General features: G+C 47.1%; 1 protein-coding gene across 5 annotated transcripts in view; it reads left to right on the top strand.

Moving 5' to 3' along the window:
- The window catches only part of plxna4 (plexin A4), a 675,025-nt gene that overhangs the window by 6,235 nt on the left and 653,889 nt on the right, over positions 1–14,901 (top strand). For 4 of the 5 annotated variants that reach the window (XM_078553048.1, XM_078553047.1, XM_078553046.1 and 1 more), the window contains exon 2: positions 3,893–5,226. In XM_078553048.1, the coding sequence (XP_078409174.1) occupies positions 4,048–5,226 (1,179 nt within the window). In that variant the 5' untranslated portion in view covers positions 3,893–4,047. Of the gene's footprint in view, positions 1–28; positions 142–3,892; positions 5,227–14,901 lie in introns of those variants that run through there. The other variant, XM_078553049.1, reaches the window with a different exon arrangement.

Raw genomic sequence — 14,901 nt, 5'->3', positions numbered from 1 at the left:
GTGTCGGGAAGTGAATCAAGTGGGGCTTTACCAGATTTTATCCTGCAATGTTGTTTTTTTTTAAAATTTGGATCTGTATTGGCCACCGGGGTGTGACAGGGATCCTGGCAGAAACCCCCAACAGAGCTAACCGAATCACGGGTGATCCAAGCTGGTTGTGGCGGGGCGTTCCAACTTGGGTTTAAGGAGACTCTTACCCGCCTCAGTCATCGATTTTTTTTTCCAAGTATGACTCTTAATTTTAATGGGAATCGTCCATTTAAAGAGCTCCGTCTTCTACGATGACTGGAGTCTCTGAAACGCCTTACTGCCGACTTTGCTTCACCTCGCGGTAAAACCCATCGGATTATAGGAAGCCCTCCTTTTAAATAAAAACAGAACATGCTGAAAAAAAACAGCAGGTCGGGCAGCAGGTATGGAGAGAAACAGAGTTAATGTTGGGAGTCCATATGACTCTCTTCAGAGCTAGAGTAGAAATGTAATGGGTTTTACATTGTGTAAAGAGAGGGGGGTGGAGCAAAAATAGGTCAGCGATAGGTGGGAGCTCAGGAGAGATTGACAAAGATGTCATGGACACAAGACCAAGGGAGTGTGAATGGTGGGTGGCGTTAAAGGTGCTGAAAGCGGCGTAAGGGTAAGATGGCAGAATGTATTAATAGCAGAACAAGGGTCAGCACTCTGTGAAAGAACATAGAAATAAGTGACCGATGGCCCTGTGGGGGCTGAGGGGGAAAAGGATAGAAAGAGAAATAAATAGAAATACCTTCTCTCTCTCCCCCCCGCCTAAAGGAAGCCCTCTTTTCCCCCATTGTGTAGTTTTTGGGCAAGGAGGTGACAATTCGTCCCTGAAGACGATGAAGATATATCTTCTGTCCAATAGGTTTTTTGTTGGTTAATATTGAGAAACAGCGAGTTCTAAACTCGGTAGGAGTGTTGAATGTCTAAACATATTCGGATTGATTCAGTTGAAGGACAAGCCCCAATTTAACAGCACAAATGTAGGCTGCATCTCGCGTTTATAATTACTCCTCCCAATGAGAGTGACCAGCTCGCCGCTAAATGCCGGTGCGATGCGAGAGGGGGGAACGAGTTTTGATATAAATCGAAGCAAGTTCTCACGTCAGAATGCGAAGGGGAGTGAAATGGAGGGGAAAAGCCGGCAATATTCAGCAGGTCGGGTAGGAGCTGCGAGGAGGTGGATCAAGTGATCCTCAGACGCTGGCTGACCTGTGTATTTCCAGCGTTTTCTGTTTTTGATCTCGGATTTACAGCGTCGGCGATATTTTTCTTCTGTAAGGAGTGTGACAAAGCTCAAAGGGGCCGCGAAGCCAATGGTTTCTTTTCCCAGAGAGATGTTGATAAAGGGCCACAAATATCTTCGGTAGTTCGATCTCAGTGAGGTGGGGATGGTGTCCTCAACAAACCGGTCACTAAAGAGTCTTTTCTGGCTGACGGGGTGGGTGGGGGAGTTTTATGACGTTTGGTTTCAGGTCTCCCCTTATCAATGGCTGGGGGAGGGAGGGGAGGGGGGAGCAGACATTGTGGGTCAGATCTATTCCTACTTTGCCTTCCTGAACTTCAGACAAACGGAACAGACAGGAGGCAGGAGTTAGCCTCCGACTGGCTGACCGCCCTCCCTGGGGAGGGAGGTGGACTTGGCCAGTCACTGTGACGCTAAAAATACCGAGCCCCGGGTCCAAGTGTATTCTTTCATCCAAAGGATCAGTGTGGCTCCCAACAATCTGTCAGCGCAGCCCAGAGTGTTCGAGAAGCTCTCAAGTGACCTTCAGATGCTGCCGCTTGAAACTGGCTCAAAAGTCCAGAGGCGCTTGGATACCTCCAATTGGAATCCAGTTTTCCAACCACCTAAAATGCCAGTCACTGTGCATCGAATCGAAACACTCAGCAGTACAGAAATACAATAGGCATTGCCAAGGTTTTCATGAAACGATATAATTAACGCCACTTTAAATCTGAAATGAAATATCGCGCGTCCCGCTGAGAAGTTATGGGTTCGGTTCTTTCAGAGATAATGAAAAGTTTTTTTTTTAATATGTTTGACGGTTGCGCAGTAAAAACCCTCTTCACCTCGACTTCAGGGAGCGAGCTTGGCTTATCCAACCACCCTGTGTAGGGAGAAGGGGGTGGCCAAGGGGTGGGGGTGTGGGTGGGGTGGCTTAGGGGAGGGGGCTGGGGGTGGGGTGGCCTGGGGTTGGGGGGGGGGAGGTGGGTGGGGGGAGGGAGTGCCCCCTCACTTTGGGCCAAGTTAAAGAGGGAGTTCTCATCTAGGATCCTGCTGACAGTTAGCATAGCTTCAGCAGTTCTCTGTTCACTGATTTCGGGGGGTGGGTGGGGGGGGTGCGGGGGTGACCCCATGCACCGCGAATCATCCTCACAAGGGAGCGGGACTCCGATGAGAGCGGCTGTTGGTGAAATATTCAACCCCGTGCTTTCTCGCAGTTGTCCCCGGTTTAGCCCCGGACCCGATCCACAGCGGATGGGTCCAGAAGGCGCCCGTTGTTTGAAATGGGATTAGCAAGGGGGTTGTCTCCCCGGGGAAGATAAGAGACGGTTGGTCTAAGTGTGAGTGGGGACACTTTGAGAGAGTCGCGCCTCTGAATCATGAACCAGGACAGTGAATCTGAGCAGCAGCGATATACAGCAGTGAGATTATATTCTCAGCATCCTCTTGTTATCAATTAAATGGAGGTGTTTTCAGATTGCACTTGCTGCATCAAAGTTTCCTGTGCTTTTATAGAAAGGCCCTCTAGATCGAAATAAGTCTTAATAGCCTCTCTGCGGTAAACGGTGTAATTTTAGTTTATTGAAGTACTGATTGGAAATATTGAGCTGCAACATTGATACATCGCTCTGTCAATTGGGAGTGACGGATTGTTTGATGAAACCCTGAATTGAACCGCTAATCTGCTCCTTGCCCCTTTTTAAAAACTAGAAGGCTCTGTTTGAGGAGCCGAGCCCCATATTCTGATGGGTATTACGGGCGACCAACGAGCGCTGAGATTGGGGTTAACTCCCCGCCCCCTCCTAATAAGGCGATCAGCAAATCAGAGCTCGGTGTGGGCGGTGACCTCAGCCTAGCGACCGAGTTCTTAAAGCGAACGCTCCGGCGGAGTGACATTGAGGAAGGGTGTGGAGCAGAGTCTGTCACTTACAGGTGTTTGTGCAGAAGGACACTGCACCCCAGGTTGGCCCTGACCCAGGCAGATTTCAGGCGGTTACTTGGCTTTTTTCTTTCTAAAAAAAAATAAGATCTTTTTAAATGGGTTAAAATCTAAATAAGCACCTGAGTTTGCTCTGTGTTTTTATCTCTGAGTTTGAACACACTGTCCTAATTAGTATTCAGTGTTTTTAGTAATTTTACAGTTTACTCCAGTATTGTTTAAACATGGGTTTGAAAAATATGCAAGGCCCCTAAACGAGATTTTCTATTTAATGTGTGAAGCGCCATGTAATGAATTGCTGACATTTTAATTCATTTACTACTCGAGCTGACACAGGGCGGGGGGCTCTCTGCTCTTGGACAAGTTGCCCGTTGACGTTAGGCTGCCGGGCTCCTCATGGTCACCTGTGGAGTGAAGCAGCAGCTAGAAACGGACAAGAAGACTTGGTTGAAGGGAGTGACTCGGGAGTGAATGAACATATCGGGGAGGGAGGTCACAGTAGATGGGCAGGGCAGGGAGGGAGACACAGGCTTGAGGGCAGGGCAGTGAGGGAGACACAGGCTGGAGGGCAGGGCAGGGAGCTAAGAAGCCTCCTCTCAGCCCCCGAATCAGCCCAGCTGGCTGGGCAAGCAGTGAGGGACTCTGTCTAAGAATCAACTTGGATATTCACTGTCTCTCTCTCTGTCTCTCTCTCTCTTGTTTCCCTTCAGGTTTACGATGCTGAGGATCGGATGTGTGGACGTGGGTCCATTTTAGGCGAATTAATTGGGATTTAAAAAGAGAGAGCAGCCAGCCAGAATCAAGACCAACAACTGGCAACCCCCACCAACCACCAACACCCCCCACCCCCCCCAAAATAAAAACAATGGCGACAATCAGGTGGAACCGGAGTTGTCTCATCTTCCATTTGCTCCTGATCTCCTCCCCCTCCTCCTCCTCCTCCGGACGGGTGCTGATTAACCAGGAGTATAACACTTTCAAATCTGACCACCCAGACTGGGTCTTCAACCACTTGGTGGTGGACCAGAGGACGGGCAGCGTGTACCTGGGGGCGGTGAACAGGATCTACAAGTTGTCCAGCGACCTGCAGCCCCTGGTCACCCACCAGACTGGGCCGGACGAGGATAACCCGGACTGTTACCCTCCCCGCATGGTGCAGCCCTGCAACGAGCCGCTGCGGCTGACCGACAACGTCAACAAGATGCTGCTGATCGACCAGGGGGAGCGGCGCCTGATCGCCTGCGGCAGCCTGTACCAGGGCATCTGCAAGCTGCTCCGGCTGGACGACCTCTTCAAGCTGGGCGAGCCCTTCCACAAGAAGGAGCACTACCTGTCCAGGGTCAACGACAGCGGCTCCGTCTTCGGGGTCATCGTCTCGGACCAGGGCTCGGACGCCAAGCTCTTCGTGGCCACGGCGGTGGATGGGAAGCCGGAGTATTTCCCCACCATCTCCAGCCGCCTGCTGGCCAGCAACCCCGAGGCGGACGAGATGTTCTCCTTTGTCTTCCAGGACGAGTTCCTGGCCTCCCTCATCAAGATCCCGTCCGACACCTTCACCGTCATCCCCGACTTTGACATCTACTACATCTACGGCTTCAGCAGCTCGGCTTTCGTCTACTTCCTCACCTTGCAGCCCGAGCTGGTCAACGCTGGACCCGGCTCCAGCCGCCAGCAGGTTTACACCTCCAAACTGGTCCGCCTGTGCCAGGCTGACACCACCTTCAACTCCTACGTGGAGATGCCTATCGGCTGCCTCAAAGACGGCGTGGAGTACCGCTTGCTGCAAGCCGCTCACCTGTCCAAAGCCGGCCCGGTCCTGGCCAGGTCCCTGGGGATCCACCCTGACCAGGACGACGTGCTGTTCGCCGTCTTCTCCAAGGGGCAGAAGAGGCGCAGCAAAGCCCCCGACGAGTCCGTCCTCTGCATGTTCGTGCTGAGCTCCATCAACGAGCGCATCAAGGACCGGCTGCAGTCCTGCTACAGGGGAGAGGGCTTCCTGGACCTCGCCTGGCTTAAAGTGAAGGACATCCCGTGTGTTCCCGCGGTAAGGCTCTGGGTGTTTGCAGAGAGAGAGAGAGAGAGAGAGTGTGTGCTCCCAGCTCCCCTAACCGTTTCACATGAATATACATCATCTACTCCAGGCAGGGAAAGGTGTCAAGTGTGTGTGTGTGTGTGTGTGTGCGGCTATTGTGTGGTGTGTGTAGTCAGAGCTTGGTGTATTGTGCAGACGCTGAGTAGATTTCAAACTCTTCCCGGTACGAATCACCTGTAAATATTCAGATCATTCCAGTAATCCCTTGTATTCGAAGAAGCCACTCGGATCAGAGGTGTATATTAAATGAGTGCCCCAGTGTACAGTAACAGCGAAATACACTTCAAAATCAACAAGTGGAGAAAAGCTTAGAGATCTGATCAGCCTGTGTGTACTCCCTCTTGAACCAAGTGTAGATTAGGGTCCAGGGCAAAAACAGAATTACCTGGAAAAACTCAGCAGGTCTGGCAGCATCGGTGGAGAAGAAAAGGTAATTCTTAAAAGGTAATTTCCAGGTAATTCTGTTTTTGTTTTGGATTTCCAGCATCCGCAGTAGCTTTTAGCTTTTTGTTTTTATCTATTAGGGTCCAGGGACCCAGTTTGGATTTAACCTAAGAATCAGTTATTCCCTTTGGGTTTGGGAGTGATGGATAAATATCTGTAATTACAATCGCTGGAATACATTGTTTAGTGGCTTTTAGCATGTGTTTTGCCTTTGCTAAACCAGTGATAAATTGGGAAATGGTAAATGCCAGTATAAACTGCACAGTGCTGCAGGGCTTTGGAACTCTCTGCGTGAGTAGGAAAACTGCAATACCTTAAATTGCACATCAGGAAACTGCAAAATGTTTGTGACTTGTGTCAACTTCCCTTGTGGTTTAACCTTGCAGAATGGGTCAAAATCCTGGAACTCCTTGGTCACAGCACTGTGGGCGTGCCTATACCACCATGGATGGCAGCGGTTCAAGAAGGCAGCTCACCACCACCTTCTCAACGGCAATTATGGATAGGCAACAAATGCTGGCCTAGCCAGCAATACCCACATGCCATGAGGCTTTATACAGATGAGGGGAAACTACTTCACTCAGAGGGTGGTGAACCTGTGGAATTCTCTACCACAGAGGGCTGTGGAGGCCAAGTCACTGAATATATTTAAGGAGGAAATCGATAGGTTTCTAGACTCTAAAGGTGTCAAGGGGTATGGGGAGAGAGTGGGAATACGGTGTTGAGATAGAGGATCAGCCATGATATTGAATGGTGGAGCAGGTTCGAAGGGTCGATTGACCTACTCCTATTTTCTATGTTTCTATGTAACAGTGTGAACAGGGTTGAAACTATCTGATGCCTTATTCAGTAGGTTACAGATTCAGACTGTTCAGTACATTGGTGGTTCAGCTTGGATTGAATAACAGTTCATCTGGAAGTTGCCACTCAGCAACCCCCCTCCCCCTCAGCCATGAGTCTCAGCTCATTGTCACATTGGAGATGTTGCATAATATGGAGTAATTATGGTTGGGTCACAAAGAATAGCAGGAAACACAAGAGGAATAGAGAGGGAGCAAGAAGCAGGCATAGGAAGAGAAATGTTCCAACAGTGGCACATGACCTCCATACCCCACTGCCCAGTGACCCTCGCACATGGGAGATCAATTATACAAGTGTGGCAGGCTTCCACAACAAGTACTCCAAACATTTCCAAGGAAGACAAGGGGTCTTGTTGGCACACAGCCTGGTGGTGCAGTATCTGTTCTAACTCCACCTTGTCGTGGAGAGTTAAAGCATAGGCTACTCATTGTGTGCTCAGATTTTGTCAAGTTCCTGATGCCAGCAGTTGCATTGTAAGCGGTGCCAAGAGTATGGCTTGGAACTTACCCTTTGTGAGGGGAAAGGGTTAGAGGTCCCTCAACTCAACGCCCCTTTTTTTTTCCTTTGAAGTGAACTAAATTCCAAACTTGACAGGTGAACCCCAGCCTTCTATTCATTGCCAAATCAAATCTCGACTCTAACGTGGTCTAGATAATCCATTCAATTGTCATTCTTGTTTCCAAATTCTTCCATGGCTGCTCCCTTCCCTATCTTTGTAACCACTCGCAGCTGTACAGAATTCTATGATCTCTTTGCCCTGGTCTCTTGCATAGGCACAATTTTAATTGTTCCAGTATTGGTGGCTGTGCTTTCAGCTGACTAGGCTCTAAACTGTGGAATATTCTCTCTCAACTCTTTGTTTCACCACCAGTCTTACATCCTTTTAGGATGCTTCTAAAAGCCCTCCTCTTTGACCAAGTTTTTAGTCATCTCTCCTCATCTATCCTAATACTTCCTTATGGAGCTTGGTGTCAAATTTTAATGCCATTAACACTCCTGTTTTATTACATTAAAGGTGCTACATACACAAGGTGCTATATGCACAAGTTGCTATAACTATGTGCAGTTGCTGGAGTAATTAAAGTGCTACGTCCAAAAATGCTGTGGGAAGGGAGAGAAATATAAAAATCAGAAGCTAATCTTTCAACCTCCTTCCTGCCCACCCTGTTCCCCAACCTGGCACTTTGGGAGTGTAGCGTGGAACTTAGCATACGGGACTGAGTTGGCCACTCTCTTTTGCAATCTGGGCACTTGAATCTTTCCAGCCACGTTTCCCTCTTCTGACCGCCAATGTAATGAGCCCTTTTTGTAGGTGTCCATGAGACTGAGGATCGCGTCAGACAATTGCAGAGTCTACCAACATTTGCTTTCTAGGAATGTGCATGAAGGACATTCATTTGGATGAAGCATTGGATCATTGGTGCTTGTGAAACTGAACACACAGCTTCAATCCTTGGAGAGAAATTGAAAGCTCTTAAAACAAAAATGCAACTCCTACCTAAGTTAATTAACATATTTACTTAGGACACCCTCTTGTGCAATGAGTTTCTTTTTGTTTGCTTGAAGCATATTTGATGCTTTTTCATTGCTTAAAATCAATCCTTTTCCACCCATCACCAGCAATACATGAATGACCAGTTAGCCTATGTTTGGTGTGTGTTAAGAGAGAGAGAGAGGCATATTGGCCAGGAAGACTCCCTGCTCCTCTTCTTCAAATAGTTCTTTTCAGGCGGCAGATGGGGCAATGGTTTAACACTTCATTCAAAGGGTTTTTACAAAGAATTGTAAATAAATTATAGCAGGGCCTTCAGACCCAATTTGGTCCATTCCAGTGTTTATGTTCCATGAGCATCCCCTCACCCTACCCTCTTTCAGCCTACCAACATATCCTTTTTATTCCTTTTGGTCCGCATGCACTTATCTAGTTTTCCCCTTAAATACATCATTGGGAAGTAGTGGATTAGTACTTCACTGATGTGTTGACTTCGGTTAACTCCTCACTTGAGGCTTGAACCCACAAGCTTCTGAGGCCAGCTGGCTGTGAAGAGTGTGCAGTAAATTCTTCATATGATGGCCAAGTGCTCATTTGCAGTGATGTGACCTAATTTGTGCAGCGACAAAACAGTACAGCTATCTTTTAATAGCCACTTGGTATTTACTAATTCATTTTTCTGGTTTGTGAGGAAATCAGAAACGTTATTAATTTTATCATGTTTGAAACTTGAGTGGGAGAAATCGCCTGTGAATTAAGTGTTCTTTTTAAAATCTCTACCTGCGAGGCTGAAGGTGATTCATTTCGTGACTTTAGGGCCTTTGAGTTATACTCTTGGTATCAGGTGTGGAAATTAAACTGGGATGCTGGGATGGCTCGAGTTTTGTGGGGTGTGGGGAATGGTAAATGAACCCAGTGGTGGAAAGTTTGAGTCAATAGATCTGGAAGAGTGACTGCAAATCTCTTGTCTTGAGCTAAGTTAGCACACCCGCCTAGTTTTATTTGATTACTTCCAATTAACTCTGCTCCCATTTTGTTTAATGCTCTAACTACTCTATTTCATTGTCTTCGCAAAGATGTGTATTGGTTACCACACTAGGCCTAAGGGCATGTGTCTTTCTATTTGTCTCGGTCTTATTTGGCGTACTTGCCTTCCCCTCCTCACTCTAACTGCACCATGCACTTGCTAATGTTCCACATTGTGGCATTACTCCACCAATTGAAATCTATCCTGCCATCACCCTTGGTGTTCAACTTAAAGATAGTCTCTTTCTTTGTCCCATCCTGTCTGCTATCCATCACGTTCACTCTGATAATGCTGTTAACGTTGAGCTGCTTTGCGCTCCTTTCCTGGCACCCAGTTGACTCACCCAATTGTCTTCCTTACACTTTTCATGCTCTCCGCTCCTTCAGATTCTGAATGGTGGATCAATGCTACTGCTTCACCAAAGCCATCTTTGTGCCTAAGCCAGATATCACGGAATCTCAGAATTTTAACAGCACAGAAGGAGGCCATTTGGCTCATCATGTTTGCACTGGCTCTCCAAATGAGCATTATGACCTAGTGGCATTGCCCTGCCTTTTCCCCATACTCCTTCACATTGTTTCGATTCAAATAATTATGTAATGCCCTCTTGAATGCCTCGATTGAACCTGCCTCCACCACATTTCCAGGCAGTACATTCCAGACTCGAACCACTCTTTGTGTGTGAAAATTTTTTCTCACGTCACATTTGATTCGTCTGTAAATCACTTTAAATCTGTGCCCTTTCATTCTTGACTCCTTTACGAATGGGAACAGCTTCTCCCTATCTACCCTGTCCAGCCCCCTCTTAACTTTGAGCATCTCCATCAAATCTCCCCTCAGCCACCTTCTCTCCAAAGGAGAATAGTCCCAACCTCTCCTCATAGCTGAAGTTTCTCATCCCTGGAACCATTCTTGTAAACCTCTTCTGCACTCTCTCCAATGTATTCACATCCATCCTATAATGTGGCACCCAGAACTGTGTACAATACTCCAGCTAAGGTCTAATGAGTGTCTTCCGTAAATTCAGCAAAACCTCCCTGCACTTGAACTCTATGCCCCTATTAATAAAGCCCAGGATACTGTATGCTTTAATAACTGCTCTCTCCACCTGTCCTGCCACCTTCAATGATCTATGCACATATACACCCAGGTCTTTTTGCTCCTGCACCCCCTTCACCCCTTATTTTATATTGTCTGTTCATGTTCTCCCTACCAAAATGCATCACCTTACACTTCTCCACATTGAACTTCATCTGCCACCTATCTGCCCACTCCACCAATTTGTCTCCGTCCTCTTGAAGTTCCACATCATCCCCTCACAGTTCACAGCATTCCGAAGCTTCATATCATCTGTAAACTTTGAAATTGTCCTGTGCACACTAAGATCTAGATCGTTAATATATATCAGGAAAAACAAGGGTCCCAATACAGACCCCTGGGGAACTCCACTACAAACTTTCCTCCAGCCTGAAAAATATCCATTGACCATTACTATCTGCTTCCTAATTTTCAGCCAATTTTGTATCCATGTTGCTACTGTCCCTTCTATTCCATGAGTAATAACTTCTCTTACAAAGGTTTGTTTTGTGGCACTGTATCAAATGCCTTTTGGAAGTCCACATACACCACATCAACAGCATTACGCTCATCGACCTTTTCTGTTATCGCTACAAAAAAATTCCAAGTTAGTTAAACTTGATTTCCTCTTAAGAAAGAGCCAGCATGGATTTCTAATCAGCCCATGTGACTACTTCTATCCCGAATAATTGTTTCTAGAATTTTGCCCACCACTGATGTCAAACTGACTGGTCTATAATTGCTAGGCTTATCCTTAAAACCTTTTTTTTTGAACAAGGGTGTAATGTTTGGAATTCTCCAGTCCTCTGGCAGCACCCCTGAATCTAGAGAAGACTGAAAGATTATGGCTAGTGCCCCTGCATTTTCTACTGCCTCTTCGTTCAATATCCTTGGATGCATCTCGTCTGGTGCCAGTGCCTTGTCAACTTTAAGTACCGACAGTCTATTCAACACTTCCTCCTTATCAGTCTTGAACCCTTTTAGTGTCAGAATTTCTTCATTTGTCGCCATGGCCTGGGCAGCATCTACCTCCTTGGTAAGGATGATGCAAAGTATTCATTTAACACCTCAGCCATGGCCCCTTCGTCCATGTGAAAATCCCCTTTTAGGTCTCTAATCGGCCCTAATCTTCCTTTTACCACCCTTTTACTATTTATGTCTACAGAAGACTTAGGGATTCCCCTTTATGTTGGCTGCCAGTCTTTTCTCATAAACCTTCTTTGCTTCTCTAATATGCTTTTTCACATCTTCTCTGAACCTTCTGTATTTCTCTTGGTTCTCAATTGTATTTTCTACCTGACACCTGTCATTAGTGCACTTTCTTCTTTACCTTAATTTCTATCTCATTTTTCATCCAGGGAGCTCTGGATTTGTTTGCCCTACCTTTCCCTTTTGATGGAATATACCTTGACTGTGCCCGAACCAATTCTTTTTTGAAGTTAGCTCATTATTCAACTATTGCAGGTTTCCCCACCAATCTTTCATTCCAGTCTATCTGGACCAGCTCCGCTCTTGCCCCATCGAAGTCAGCTCTCGTCCAATTAATTTTTCTTACTCTGGATTGCCTATCAGCCTTTCTTATCATCATCCTAAAACATACAATACAATGATCACTGTCTCCTAAATGTTCCCCACTGACACTTGATCTACCTGGTCCACCTCATTTCCAAGAACCAGGTTGGATTGGGCACATACTGCTGTAGAAAATTCTCCTGAACACAATCGAGGAACTTTTGCCCCTCTTCGCCTTTACACTACCACTGTCCCAGTCTACATTCGGGTAATTATCCGCCCTTTGCACTACCACTGTCCCAGTCTACATTCGGGTAATTAAAGTCCCCCATTATAAATATTCTAATATGCCTGCATCTCTCTGTAATTTCCCAGCAGATTTGTTCCTCTACCTCCTTCCCACTAGTTGGCGGTCCATAGACTATACCGAGCAATGTAATTGCACCCTTTTTGTTCCTTAGCTCTAGCCAAATTGATTCTGTCCTTGAACCCTCTGGAGTATCCTCTTTCACCAGCACTGCAATGCTCTCCTTAACCAATACCACCACCCCTTCTCCTTTCCTTTCTTTCCTATCTCTTCTGAACACCTTGTACCCGGGAATATTTAACACCCAGTTCTGCCCTTCCTTGAGCCAGGTCTCTGTTATCACCGCAACATCATATTTCCACATGGCAATCTGCAGCTGTAACTCCCCAATCTTAGTTACTCTTGTGCATTGACATACATGCATAGTAACCCTGATTTAGATTTTGTTACTTTCTCCCTTACCCTGACTTTACCTATTAACTTACTATTCTCTATACTAATGCTATCTGCCCCTCCCAGTATTTTGTGCAGTGTGGTATTCCTCTCTAATATTTTCTCTTGGTTCCCACACCCCTGTCGAGTTAGTTTAAAGCCCTCCCAACAGCACTTGCAAAACACCCCACAAGGAACCCAGTCCCACTTCTGTTCAGGTGCAACCCGCCTGGCTTGTACAGGTGCCATCTCCCCCAGAGCCTGTCCCAGCGTCCCAGGAATCTAAAGCCCTACCTCCTGCATCATCTTTCCAGCCACACATTCATCTGCTTTATCCTCCTGTTTCTGTACTCACTGGCACATGGCACTGGGAGTAATCCAGAAATTGCTACATTTGAGCTCCTGCTTGCTAATTTTTGAGCTAGCTCCCTAAATTCTGATTGCAGGACTGCATCCCTCTTCCTACCTAAGTCATTGGTACCAATATGGACCACGACCTCTGGCTGTTCACCTTCTCCCAGAAGAACAGCCGCTCTGTGACATCCTTGACACTGGCACCAAGGAGGTAATATACCATCCTGGACTCATGTCTACAGCCACAAACGCCTGTCTGTTCCCCTAACCAATGAATCCCCAATCACAATTGCTCGCTCTTTTTTACTTCCTCCCCTCCTGTACAGCTGAGCTACTCATGGTGCCACAAACTTGGCTCTGGCTGCGCACCTCTGAAGAACCAGCGCCCTCACCAGCTTCCAAAACGGAAAACCGATTTGTGAGCAGGGTCTGAGGGGACTCCTGCTCTACCTGCCTACTCCTCCTGTGCTGTCAGGTGGTCACCCATTCTCTCTCTGTCTCCAGGCCCTTAAGCTGCGGCATGACCGCCTCTCTGAACATGCTATCCATGTAGCTCTCAGCCTCATGGATGCGCCACAGTGACTCCAACTGCCGCTCGAGCTCTGAAACCCAGAGCTCAAGGGCAGAATTTTGCCCTTGATGGGTGGGTGGGCAGCCGATCGCTACTGCCGAAACGGGCCCCGCCGCCATTTTAAGTGGCCGGGCCGCCCGCTTCCTGTGCGGGCGGGGGGATTCTCAACTGCCAGAGTGTGCTCTTTTGTGCATACGTGCAAAAGAGCGCACATCTCCCTGAGGCTAAGTGCTGCCTCAGGGAGATCGCTGAAAGTTTTTGAAAGTGTAAAATTAGAAAAATAAAAAAATCATTAATATGTCCCCCTCATGTCACAATGTCACATGAGACGGGACATGTTAATAAATATCACAGAAACTTTATTAAAGATTTTTAAAACCGACATGAAATCTCATCCCTCAATTGGCCATTGACAGGTCGGTGGGCGGACAGCTGATCGCGCTGTGCCCCCCCCCCGCCTTCCTGAATATTTAAATGGGGCGCGGTGACATCGGGGGTTCCGCCCGACGTTATCCCGCGTCATTTTCGCGTCGGCGAGCGGGCCCCGCCCCCAGCTCGCTGACGGAAAAATTCTGCCCCAAGTTTCTGCAGCTGGCTGCACTTCCTGCACGTGTGGTCGTCTGGGACACTGGTAGCGTCCATGACTTTGAACATATTACAGGACATGCATTCCACTCAACTGAGCTGCCCTGCCATGCCTGAACTCTACTTCCCTCACGTTAACTCCATTTCACTTTGGATTATTTATATTACTTTATTATACTGGCCTTAAATCTCCCTTATTCCTGGTGCTTCTCAGTCAAATCCAAGCATCGCTACTTGTTTTAAAATATTACACTTTTCTAATTGGCTCACCAAGGCCACTGATCTTCTTTCTGAAGAAAGGTAGGAAAGGAAAGGAGCACCTCCTCCCTCCTGACCGAACTCCCTCAGTCACCTCTACTTTGCCAGCTCCTTTTGAACTCTTGGCCCCCTTTGTGCTCCTTTTCAACTCAATTGGACTTGTATGTGGTGCGCAGGTGGCCTAGTTTGACTACTTCAACCAGATGTGTGTCTTGTTTTCCATGGCAACATCTGGTTCTACTGAAGGACAAGGACAGTCACAGATTTCTCTTTGTCATGCTTTCACTCTTCCTTTCTCGTTGATGATTTTACATAACAGTAGCTCATGGAATTCTTTATTTTCCAAATCAAGGCCATCAACTTGGGTGTCTCTGCTTCCTTCAGTTTCCTTGCTAAGCTGCCTGCCTCCACTTTTCAAGGTGTTGGAGGTAGTATATTAACATGGATACAGGATTGGCTAACTAATAGAAGACGGAGTTGGGTTAAGGGGGGTATTTTCAGGATGACAACCTGTAACTAGTGGAGTGCCACAGGGATCAGTGCTGGGGCCACAATTATTTACAATATATATTAATGACTTGGATAAGGGAAATGAATGTACTATTGCCTAGTTTGAGGATGACACAAAAGTAGATGGGAAGGCAAGTGGTGATGATGATAGCCTACAGAGGTGTATAGACAGGTTAAGTAAGTGGGCAACAACTTGG

The sequence above is a fragment of the Cetorhinus maximus genome, chromosome 12 (assembly GCF_964194155.1).
Source record: "Cetorhinus maximus chromosome 12, sCetMax3.hap1.1, whole genome shotgun sequence".
NCBI classification, from domain to species: Eukaryota; Metazoa; Chordata; class Chondrichthyes; order Lamniformes; family Cetorhinidae; genus Cetorhinus; species Cetorhinus maximus.
Note: the sequence above shows the minus strand (reverse complement) of the source record. Positions and strands in the feature narration are given on the sequence as shown.